Genomic DNA, 12,220 nt, shown 5'->3' on the forward strand with positions numbered 1-12,220 from the left:
GAGAACTTGTGTGAGAGTATACACCCAATACCCAAACACATGGATGATGCCGTGCTCGATACACTCCTAGACAGAATTCTCCCCCCCCCCCCTCCTCCCACCCCCAAATGATGTCCTGCTTGATGCCCCCCCCGCGTGCTCTCCTATTGGCCTTTGGGCGTGTGCAGGAGTCACACTCCCGGACAAAGAACACTTCAAGAAATTGTGATATAAAGCCTTTGGAACAAAGAGGGCATTGAAGTTTGTTTCCTCTGGCATGTTGCAGCATAAAAGATTTTATCCTGATTGTTTCTCAATCAATCAAGATGAATTAGCTGGTACAGGGGGGGGGAGAGAGAACTTGTGTGAGAGTGCACCCAATACCCAAACACATGGCTGATGCCGTGCTCAATACACTCCTAGACAGAATTCTCCCCCCCCCCCTCCTCCCACCCCCAAATGAAATGCCCAAATGATGTCCTGGTTGATGCCCCCGCGTGCTCTCCTATTGGCCTTTGTGCGTGTGCAGGAGCCACACTCCCGGACAAAGAACACTTCAAGAAATTATGATATAAAGCCTATGGAACAAAGAGGGCATTGAAGTTTGTTTCCTCTGGCATGTTGCAGCATAAAAGATTTTATCCTGATTGTTTCTCAATCAATCAAGATGAATTAGCTGGTTCCATATAGTTGAATCATCAAAGAAAAATTGAGAACTGCACTCACCACAGAGTAAGTTTTGATGGATTAGGTATTTTTGATGAATGGTGGATTAGGTTTTTATTCATTTTTTGTGGGTCCCAAACATTTACAGAAAATATGCCTAAGATACCTCATGTTTAATATAATATGTTTGGCGTACTTCACATTTCATAAATATTATGCTTGGGTGCCTCATGTTTATTTATTTATTTTTTTTGGGTAGAGCTACCTCATGTTGCATAAAGTATCTTGTCTTTTCATATTCTCAATTTTACCACCACTTCCGCCAACTTTGCCGCCCAAACGTTACATCCTTCGATGCCCACTACAACGCCACTTCATCAATCCACTACTCACTCAAATCCTATCCAGCACTCTGCCCGGGCTGCATATGCAGCACCAGACAGAATGAGGCATGAAAAGACCGCCTCGGGCAAGGCGCTTGGGTAGAGGTGAGGTGATCTTTTCACGTCTCACTCTGTCTGGTGCTGCACATGCAGCCCGGACAGAGTGCTGCACACTCCACTTTTGAAGGGACTCCTCCAGTCTTCCCCTTCACATCCCATCATCAGCAGAGCCCCATCGTTGTTTTTGCTCCACCAAAGGCCGTAGAGAGTCAGAGGGAAAGAAGATTGGAGATAGGTACCAGATACAAAAAAGAGAGGGCAGTGAGGGGGGAGGGGGAGAGTTGCAGAGGGCAACAACCAAACTCCATCGGAGGAGGTGGCGATGGTGGTTGTGGGGAGGAATTTAGGAGGTGGTGGGATGGGCAAAGTTGACAATATAATAAAAGGACAACCCAAACAATATATCAAACACAAGATAACCTAGATATACTTTATACACCAAAGTCATCTATCTAAGCACACATTATCGTTTAGGTGATTTTTATGTAGGACTACACAGACCAGGGCCTCTATCAAAGAACTAAAACTAGCAGTCTATATAAATCAATGCACCAACAAACCAATGTTTCCAAGGGGGGTGAGGGAGATGTTTGAGGGAATGCTGAAAGTGAAATCTCGGAAAGATTCTTAATAAACCTTGCTCAACGTTGCAGTAAGAAAATACATGTTAATACATGTAACAAATTTAAAGCCTCCACTACCAGTAGAGCATCGAGTTCCCCAGGGTAATATACCTGTGGGAATTTGATGGTAGAAGAAACAGAGTTAAGAAATGAGGGCAGAAGAGAATGAAACAAGAAAAATTAAGACAACCCTCTTCTTCAAAATCTATGTACTTATAATCAGAATAATGAGATTAAAAAAAAATCATCTGCAAACAATTCCACTAACCAGATGCTTCAAACCCATGTCAATACCTCCGGAGTCCATGGTCAAGCATCCGAGCTGAAGGGCATTCAAATGCAAGATGGCCCCTACCACCACAGTTGTTGCAGATGACTATTGCTACACAATCGCGGCTTATATGCCCTGGCTGGCCACAGTTGCGACAGATGATGTCACGGAAGGGGTCACTGACTATCTCCGATGCAAGACCTGACTTAGGGCATTGACGTGCCAAATGACCTGACACATTGCAAACGTTGCAGACAGGCTCATTAGGGCAATCACGGGCCAGATGACCAGTCTTGCGACAGTTGTTACATGCCTTCTCATTGGTGCAGTCAACCGCGATGTGGCCTGGCTTGTAGCAGTTATTGCAAAGCCTTAGGTCATATGGTGGTAGGCCTGAACCTGAGCATTCACGGGCCAAGTGTCCCACTTTCCCACAAACATGACAAATAGGGTCATTGCTGCATTCACTAGCAACATGCCCTGGTTCCTTGCAGTTCCAGCATATAGTTTTTGCAGTACACTCTGCGGCAATGTGACTGACAAAAGAGAAATCAACCATATTATGGGGTTACTTCTTTCTGCAGATAGAGTAAAACAGAGGGGGGGAAAAAGGGTGTACCCAATGCATGAGGCTCCCGCCACTGCAGGGTCTGGGAAGGGTCATAATATACGCAGCCTTACCCCTGCTTTCGCAGAGAGGCTGTTTCCAGACTCGAACCCGTGACCACTTGGTCACAATGGAGCAACCTTTACCGTTGCACCCAGAATAATTTTATACAGAGTGAGGGCTTTATTCTAAGTGAATCAAAAAGACAGTGGGGCATGGCAAACTGATCGGTAGGCCACACAAGCTGTCATTCAATTTGAACACAAGATATTGGTTCTTTCAACATTAAGGATCATACACCAGGACACCAGGTGGTTTATAGCAATCCAACAAGGGTCCAGTAACCAATATTCCAAGTTAATGTAAGACAAGTGAAAGTCATGAATTTTCAGAAGTGGATAACGGATATAAGTCAAGGGCATACATTTTTCAGTCTATGACAAACAAGGAGTTAAAAAACTAGTACACATACATTGGAATTTATTTACTAGAATAGTGATGTGCAAATACTACAACATCCATGCAGGAATAGGAAGTCCATAACTATCACTTCAATGTATCCGTCACTCTCATCAGATCTCATGAAGTACATACCTAATCTTTTTTATATTTAAATCAACACAATTATATTATTTTCGACATGAAAATTTTGGGATGATCAGTCCAATGGCAGCTCCCACCAGCCAAGGCATGTTATGTACTTATGTGCATAGTTCGAGAACTCGTGAGACCTCAGCGAGATCTCAGATTGGCCCATGGAAATGACCCATCTACTATGTATTTACTTACCTAACTCGACAAAATTCGACATTTCTCGATGAGATCTCGGGTTGACCCATGGAAATGACCCATCTACTATGTATTTACTTACCTACCTCGACAGAACTCTTATATGCTTGCTGTGGAGCACTATATGCAACATTACAACAACACTATGTCTTGGGAAGGCTATGTGACACTAGCGGGGACTGAATAATTGATTCAAAGTCATTTTATGTGATGATAGTTGTAACACTGTTAAACAGTTTGATGTATCACCTTAACATTTCTAATTCTTATTTAAGTTGTTTAGCTATTAATTGAATGTTTTGTTTGCTTTCGATTACTAGATTGTGTGTAGAGTAGGGTATTTTAGTACGTCATCGCCTACCAACCTATGGTCCGAATTGGAACTCATATTTGGACTTTGTTTTTGCAAAATCTGATAATGCCATTGTGTTTAAATGGCCTAAAATAGGCTGAATACCAAGTTTCGGACCCAAACTAGGTCCAAAACCCACCAAGTTGAGGCTTCGAGTCGGAAAAAAAAATGCACCAACTCGGCAAGATCTCGACTCGACTCGGTTTTTCCAAGGGCTGAGTTGGTACCGAGACCCGAGTTTTAGTACCTTGCTTATGTGTATACATGATCATAGTAAAAGGTTTGACCGTTTGACAAAATTTCACGAAATATTTCAGTTTTGACAGATGTCGAGATGAAATCTTGAATGAAATGCAAAGAATGCAGAGTTACCAGTTGAAATTTAGATTGTTTCATCTAAATTTCAACGAAATGTATCATTTCAACTAAAACGATACATTTGCTTGACATAAAACCCAAATTCTGAACAAAGTGGGAACTTTGCTGATTTTGACAGGAAGGGTGGGGAAAACTTGAGTTTTTGTGATTTTTTACCAAATCACTCTCATGCAAGCATGGAACAAGTTGTTGTAATGGAACGCATCGGAAAAGATGATTCGATCCTGCCCAGAACTCGATGGTAATAGGACTCTAGGATGGGCAGAGGGATGACTTGCTTGTATTCTTGAATTCCACATCTTTGACTCTTAAGGGCTTCACTATTGTTTAGAGGGGCCTAAAATAAGGGTTTCACTATGTATATGATAATGTGCCCCACGTTAATGTATGTGAATAATGACAGACAATGGAAATTTCATTCTTTGCATATGGAACAATTATGGGTTCATGTAGCAATTCCAGGAAAGGTATGAGAAATATAGCAAAAACTGGATGAAAAAGAAGACAGAAAATTCAGAGTAAATTTAGGTTGACAAACAACATTTCTATATAAAGGAAAACCATTTGATCTATGGGAAAGTAATATTATTTTAGAAAGGGGCAAAAAATCATAGTTCGAGAACTCGTGAGATCTCGCCGAGTTTCTCGGTTTTTTGAAATCCCGAGACAAGACTGTCTACGAGTCTCAAAATGTCAATATCTCGGCGAGATCTCGGATCTCGGTTTGACATAGGAAAATGCCCATATAGGTCCTTTATATGAATGCCAGATCTCGAGATCTTGCTGGAAATTCAGACTCCTATCTATGCCAGGAACCAAGACAGACAAGACAGACACTTATTTATGCCTAATATCATTTCAGTAAATGTTTTTGTATTTCATTTACTTAAGATATTATTCATAAATAAGCAAATACCCCCCTATTTGAATCCAATAAAAATAGTTACAAAATCAAATTCCAAAAAGACAAAAAGTCCACCCCCCAATTCACGAACAAAAACTGGATTTTCGGCGGTAGGTGCAATTTTCAACTTTCTAATACTGGGGTTTTTCTCAAATCTAAAAATTCCATAAATCTTATTATGGTAAAACATTGTTAAAAACCAAAAGTGCGGCAAAATATTCATTTGTTTTGATGTCCAAAAAACTATTTTCATTCTGAGTGATTTTGACAACATTCGCGCACACCGAATTAAGTTTGACCGGTACATAACTCCTTCAATATAAATCAGATTTTAGCAATCTTGGGCTTGTTGGAAAGCTATGTCTGATTTATATTGAAGGAGTTATGTACCGGTCAAACTTAATTCGGTGTGCGCGAATGTTGTCAAAATCACTCAGAATGAAAATAGTTTTTTGGACATCAAAACAAATGAATATTTTACCGCACTTTGGTTTTTAACAATGTTTTACCATATTAAGATTTATGGAATTTTTAGATTTGAGAAAAACCCCAACATTCGAAAGTTGAAAATTGCACCTACCGTCGAAAATACAGTTTTTGTTCTTGAACTGGGGAGTTGACTTTTTTCCTTTTGGAATTTGATTTTTTAACTATTTTTATTGGATTCAAATAGGGAGTATTTGCTTATTTATGAATAATATCTTAATTTCATTTACTTAAATGATATTAGGCATAAATAAGTGTGTTTGTCCTGTGTCTGTCCTGGTTTCTAGCATAAATAAGTGTCTGTCCTGCTTTCCCACTAACTGAAACTCCTATTTGGACTTTGTTTTTGCAAAATCTGATAGTGTCATTGTGTTTAAACGGCCTAAAATAGGCTGAACACCAAGTTTCAAACCCAAACTAGGTCTAAAACCCACCGAGATGAGGCTTCGAGTTGAGGGAAAAAAAAAAGTGCACCAACTCGGCGAGATCTCGACTCGACTCGGTTTTTCAAGGGTCCGAGTTGGCACCGAGACCCGAGTTTTCGAACCTTGGAAAAAACTGAATGGACTGTTAAGAGGAAAGAAATGAACAAGCATCATGAAAAGCATCAATGAAGGTAGATGATCAAACATTAAAGCATAAACGAATTCAGTTGAAGGAATTCAACTTACCCAGGAAGTCCACAATTGTTACAAACAGCCACATTCGGACAGTCTCTGGCAAAATGCCCAGGTCGCTTACAGTTCTTGCACAGATAATCATGCCTGGAAAATCAACAATAGAATTTCCTCAAAATTAACCTAATTCAAAAAATAATAGTTTCTAAAGAGGAATTCAGTCTTTCTGGAAAGGAAATAACCAAATTACAAATCAAGTTTAAAAGGATTCACAAATCACACAAGCCAAAGCAAAAGTATCAACTAACTAATCATCCAGATTCACCAAGGGCCTATTTACTAAGATTAATCCTAAAGCATGAAGGAGAAAGAAGATAGACAAGGGAGATCAAAGCCAAGAAAAAGGAACTGTTACCACCGTCTGGAACAGAGTAGGGAAACAGTAACAGGAAATAACAACAAATAAGGAGAAGGAAAGAAAGAAAGAAGATGAGAAAATATCAGAAAAGGGGAGAAGAGGTCACACGACCATTGCTATCGTACCAGTCGGCACAAACAACTCAATAAAATTTCATTCATCAAATCTGAAACTTGCGTAGGGTACAACCTGGTATTTAAAGAAACAAAAAAGACTCCTAAGACTGATAACTGAAATAAAAATCCTAAATAAATCTCTAAACACACCTGGAAACCAGCTACATGCTACGCTATCCCTAATTCGATCTATCTAAGACTAAATAAATAGCAATAAAAAAGAGATTATAAATAACTCAAACTCCTAATCGATCCAGTTTCAGATAAACCCAAATACTAAATCGGACCCTGTTCGTCTTCATATGGATTACCCAATGGGTTTGGCCTGGTCCAACTGCATCACCAAACAGAAAACGAAGCTGTTTACCGAGCCCAAGCCGAACCATTTAAACCAAAATTGACCAACCGTTTATTAAATGGTCTGCCTTTTGTTTAAAAAAACAAACCCTTTATTTAAATATTTGGTACGGTTTTAATTGTTTAAAACCGATTATATAAATGAGTGTATATACTAATATAAGAAATGAAAGAATGTACAATGTATATGTAAATAGTATATAAAAGATTGTAGGTGAGAGAAAGAGTATATAATATAGATTACATTTCATCAGTGGGAGACTTGTATATAGTATAAATCACATATTTTACCAAAAAAAAATCACATAGTTTAAAATATACAAATAAATATGTCGGTGAGAGACTGTACATATAATACAGTGATATCGGAAAAGACAGCATTCACCTTCTACTCTCGCTTAGGAGTCTTTGGACATCCATTTACATCATTTCTTTGAAAAGCTCCGACTTCTTTTCCAAGGGTGGGGTAGGGAATGAATTTCATTTCTTTCACAGAAGAATGAAAAAGACTTTCTCAAATGGAAGAGGAATTCTTGAATAATATTTCACATAGGAACCGGCTTCAAGCAAGCAGTGCACTAAATAGGGTTTTGGATGGGGTAGGAAAAGTGAAAGGGAAGCACTGGGCTTAGCTAGACCAGAGGCGGGGGAGAAACAAGGAAAGAGAGTCGGAGCCCCTATCACTTAAAGCTCTCGTTTTGTCCTTCTGTAGGAAATCCAGGAAACTAGGCTGAGCGATCAACAGTACAAAGCTGATAGGTGCACCTAAGATGGCATTTCAGAGATCAAATAATATTTCATTCTGGCCTCGCACGTTGAAGATGGTATTGGACAGCGAATTCCATTTTCTAACAAGAAGAAACCAGAAGACAAAAGAAATAATAGAAAGTATCCCATTGGGAATTGGGATCCTATAAAAGAATCACTTATCCCATTCCAGCGAATGATCCTGCACAGTTTGTATATCTATTTCGTAAATCAATCACAAAAACAGTTCTTGAACGGGAAGAACCGTTGCGATGCAGGAGACTGCAGGAGACGATTTCACAATCTAAAACCAATTAAAAACGGTTTGGTAACAGTTTTTGTCTAGTTTACTCTGCATTAAACCAATCCGTATAACTGTATAATACCCTTATATTATATACATTATACAATCTCTCATTTATTATATTATTATATACCCTCACTTATATAATAGATTGTAAATGGTTTACCATCGGTTTAAACAGTTGAAACCGTACAAAACCGTTCAAATAAACGGTTTGTTTTTTTAAAACCAAAACAAACTATTTAATGAACTGTTTGCCCGATTCCGGTTTAAACAGTTTGATTCAATTTGGTTATGACACCCTTCCCGGAATCCCACTAATCTTTGAACCTCTCGCCCTTTACTGAATTCCAGAACACAGCTCCATCAAAGAAGACAATAACTTTTGTATTCATAAAATTGTGAATGGAAATAGCCTACAAACTAGATTTAAAAAGAGGGAGAATTCCTAGCCAATAAGAAGTAGGAAATATAATACAAGTAGAATATTTAATTGACTAAGGAATTAGTCTTTAAATTAAACAACACTTAAAAAGAAAGGAAAAGAAAGGTATTCTAAATATAGCCCACGATATGGGCAACCAATCAGGTCACTAATGAGCTTTAAAGGCTCATGTCGGGCTGGACATTTGAAGGTTCATGTCCCTGTAAGCTGCTTATAACTAAAGCCTGTTTGGTTTCTTCTTTCTTCGGGAGTAAGTTAAAAACTCCCATGCATCACGTGGAGTACAATGGAATACTATACTTGAAACAAAAACATAAATGTTGAGGTAAAAATTAAACCAGCACTGATATGTGTCGTCCAAATGCAACACCTATAACCATAAAATGCAAATTAATGCGCAATGATGGACACTGTGAAGAGGGATCCAAGTGAAGGATGAAAGACTCACCCATCAGCTTTGTGTCTTTTCCTTACCAGACGTATAATTGCAGCCATCAATCAATAGTCAAATCCAAGGAAACACCTGACTGTGTTTAATCCACTACAAATTTTTACTCACCGAAGAACAAAATTGGAACTGGGGCACAAAGAATACCATAAGGAGATACATCATCATTCATGAAATGATTGAACTGTGGCCCTTTTTTAAGAGAATTTATTAGTTCAGGCCAAAGTGAATTATCACAAACTCTTGAAAAGATATAGATGTGGAGTCCAGATGCAGCTCTTAGAACCATGGCTAAGAGGCAGGCTATTGGGCAACAATTAACACCCTTCAAGAAAGGTCAGATGGTGATCCATCCCACCAACTTTCCTGCTCTTATTTTTCTATACTAAGCATTAAATGGCACCTGCCATTTGGAAGTTGCAACTTTGGCAGAACCTGAATGCGTTCAGACCATTAGAGTATGGTCAATTTGCGACCACCATTCACCAGGAGGATAACTAGCTAGCTAAACCCAAGTTCAATGACTAGAAGCCCTCAAAATGAAATTTCGCATCTTAATATTTGGAAATAAATAAAATAGCTTTTTTCTCCCCCCCCCCCCCTCTATAATACTAAACATAGTAGACATGAATCATCAACAAAAAATTTGGGGATGCAGTTGTTGCCTGATCACCGATTTCTGTCACTCTCTCATTGTGAATGTACTTCAAATTCAAACTAGAAAGCACTAGAAGGGCATCGAAACATATAATCCTCATTAAACAGAAACAATGGAACTGATCATTAAAAAAAAAATTGTGCATTTGTCCAATATCTATCCAGCATGAATAAAAGAACATTCAACAAAGCAGTATTTTTAAACCAATCTCCATGCTCTACCCATGGAATACACACAAAAGAAGAGCCATGTTTTAATATAGACATATAAGTCACCAAATAAGCAATGGCAAACAGAGCCTAGAACTCATGAGGAAAGAATTGAAAAGCTAAAAAAATTTACCAGAAGCAGAAGAAAGTAGGAACAACTGACGATGGGAAGCAGCAACAGTTAGGAGCCAATGAAATTATCTATCTAAAAGTGCATTCTGAAGCAAGAGTGACACCCTAATTATAATGTCCAAGCAATCACAAGACAACAAAAGTAAGATTGAGCTAAAGCTTGCAAGAGAAAACTGAAACAAAGGAATACCTGAAGCTACGGCGATCCCTTCGATATGGAGCATCCCGATAAGATGAACGCTCAGTACTGCGGAACCGCCTTGCTCGTGGAGGACTCCTGCTGTTTTCTGGACTCATATTGAAATCTGCACTCAATCAAATCTCTTGTAAATATGAAGAGCCTTCTTTCAAAAGTACAACTAAAGAGTCCATAATCACCAATACAAAACCACCAACAGCTACTCTTCCCTGTACAAACCACCTACATAAATCAAAGCCCATCTCAACTAATCACAATTCACAAAACCCTAACCCATCAGTTAGTGTTTATTCAACAAAAAACTTACATCCCATCGAACACAAAATAGCAGTGAAAGTGCAACAGGGGTGAATATGGGAACCATTGTCCATAAAAATCCATGTCTTATCTTGCTTTCCATTAATATCACGTAATCCTAAATATTCACCTTCACAACACCATAAAAGCACCCACTTCAATAACACAAGGAACGGAAAGAAAGAAAAAACACACATCATTGAACAGTCACATCCTACACTTTTCCAAACCCAGTCTAATCCTGAACATAGCCTTCAGCTTTATCTCAGCCGACGAGATGCAATTTGTAAAGTTCCCGGATGGATGTCAAAATAATTTGATTCTCAGCAAAAAGTACTCCAAAATCACCATATCCTCCAAAACCCTAACCCCTTTGGAGAAAAAATAATATGCATAACGAGAGAGATAAAATGAGTGACAGAGAATTTTACATTTTTCTCTGTCAAGATCAAGAACCCTAATTGTTATCAACACCAAACATAGCTGAGAATCCCCGACATAATACACCGTGTATTCAAGGCCAGACCAACTCAAATCAGAGTCTCAATCCAAAACCCTAAAAGTGTCCATTCGATGTTTTCAAATAATATTGAGCATAACCTCTAAAGCCGTTCAACGGCTATGAATCTATTGATTAAATTCGAAACGAAGTCGATTCACTGTGTGTGTTAGGTAAAAATGTAGATAAATCTAAGAACTCACCTTAACAACTTGTAATTAATCTCGAATATCAAAGATAAGCTTTTGAAAAATTTTGTTTATCACTGGTTCCGCTTAGATAATGGCCATGGACGTTCTCCCTTCCCGCCGTAATTGCACTACGAAGGATTAATCCGTGAAAGCCCTAGAGCACCTAACTTTCTAATTTCCATATTCCCATTGATTTATAGGAGTTAAACCGGGAAAGAAAAAAAAAAACTCGAGGAAATTTTCTTTTTTTAGAAATTTACTGACCTCTCCCCTGTAGTTTGCCCTAATTAAACATTCTTCTCTTCTACTTTCAATTATTACACTTGGACCCTCTCTAGCTAACACCAATTATAGTTTTGAAAAGACCTTTTTACCCTTACACTATCTTCTTCTTCTTTTCCTTGCAACCCCAGCCACCCCCACCCCATTGTCGACAACATCGCTGTCCTCGCTACCACTTCCCTTGCCAATCAAGTTATTGTTGTTGCGCATCGCCTTGGAGCTCGACTAAGAACCGCCTACCCTTCTCCAGGTTCTTTGGTTTCATCAGACCGGTATAGGCCCCATTATCGGCAACGTTGACAAAGACAAATATGAAAATGATGACAGTAGCAGTTCTTGGTACACGGTGCAAAGTGTGATAAAGTTGCAGATAGCAGGGATTACCCTCGAGAGTAACCAGGGGAAGGGCAGCAAAGGAATAGAGTTTAAAGAGAAATTGATCAATGCAGAGTTTAAACGTCACTTTTGAACTTCCGATCATCGTAAGATCTCTCTTTCCTCTTCAAACATTAAAGATGTGTTTGGTATAGATTTATGGAATGCATTCTATGTCGATTTCACATTCTCAGATGATAAAACCAACTATTTTTTTATCATCCAATAATGTAAAACTGACTAGAATGCATACCAAACGCTGCCCAAATGTTCTCACTCTTTTTCCCTTGTTTCTCCTGTCACAATTATTGGTTTCAACTAGCGTTGCAAGTTTGGCCCTATTGGCCCGAACCAGCCCTGAGCTTGAACAGGGTATAGGCTAAGATATTTGGCCTTGAGGGCAGGTCAAGGCTGAAAATTTCTGGCCC

At 38.8% G+C, this 12,220-nt stretch overlaps 1 protein-coding gene across 1 annotated transcript; it reads right to left on the bottom strand.

Moving 5' to 3' along the window:
- Window positions 1-1,877: 1,877 nt before the first annotated feature.
- On the bottom strand, window positions 1,878-10,357 carry LOC122649025 (zinc finger protein GIS2-like). The gene is made up of 3 exons (XM_043842373.1): window positions 10,140-10,357; window positions 6,170-6,262; window positions 1,878-2,518 (listed from the first exon to the last, which is right to left on the bottom strand). The coding sequence occupies exons 1-3, from the start codon at window positions 10,244-10,246 to the stop codon at window positions 1,999-2,001; spliced, it is 720 nt and encodes a 239-aa protein (XP_043698308.1). The 5' UTR covers window positions 10,247-10,357; the 3' UTR covers window positions 1,878-1,998.
- Window positions 10,358-12,220: the final 1,863 nt, after the last annotated feature.

The sequence above is a fragment of the Telopea speciosissima genome, chromosome 1 (assembly GCF_018873765.1).
Source record: "Telopea speciosissima isolate NSW1024214 ecotype Mountain lineage chromosome 1, Tspe_v1, whole genome shotgun sequence".
Taxonomy (NCBI): Eukaryota; Viridiplantae; Streptophyta; class Magnoliopsida; order Proteales; family Proteaceae; genus Telopea; species Telopea speciosissima.

Excerpts from the sequence above, each read along its gene's own strand:
- LOC122649025 (XM_043842373.1), bottom strand. The coding sequence starts at position 10,246 with ATGAGTCCAGAAAACAGCAGGAGTCCTCCACGAGCAAGGCGGTTCCGC. Across the intron at positions 6,263-10,139 it reads AGGGATCGCCGTAGCTTCAG|GCATGATTATCTGTGCAAGA; the intron begins GTATTCCTTTGT and ends TTGATTTTCCAG. Across the intron at positions 2,519-6,169 it reads AACAATTGTGGACTTCCTGG|TCACATTGCCGCAGAGTGTA; the intron begins GTAAGTTGAATT and ends CTCTTTTGTCAG.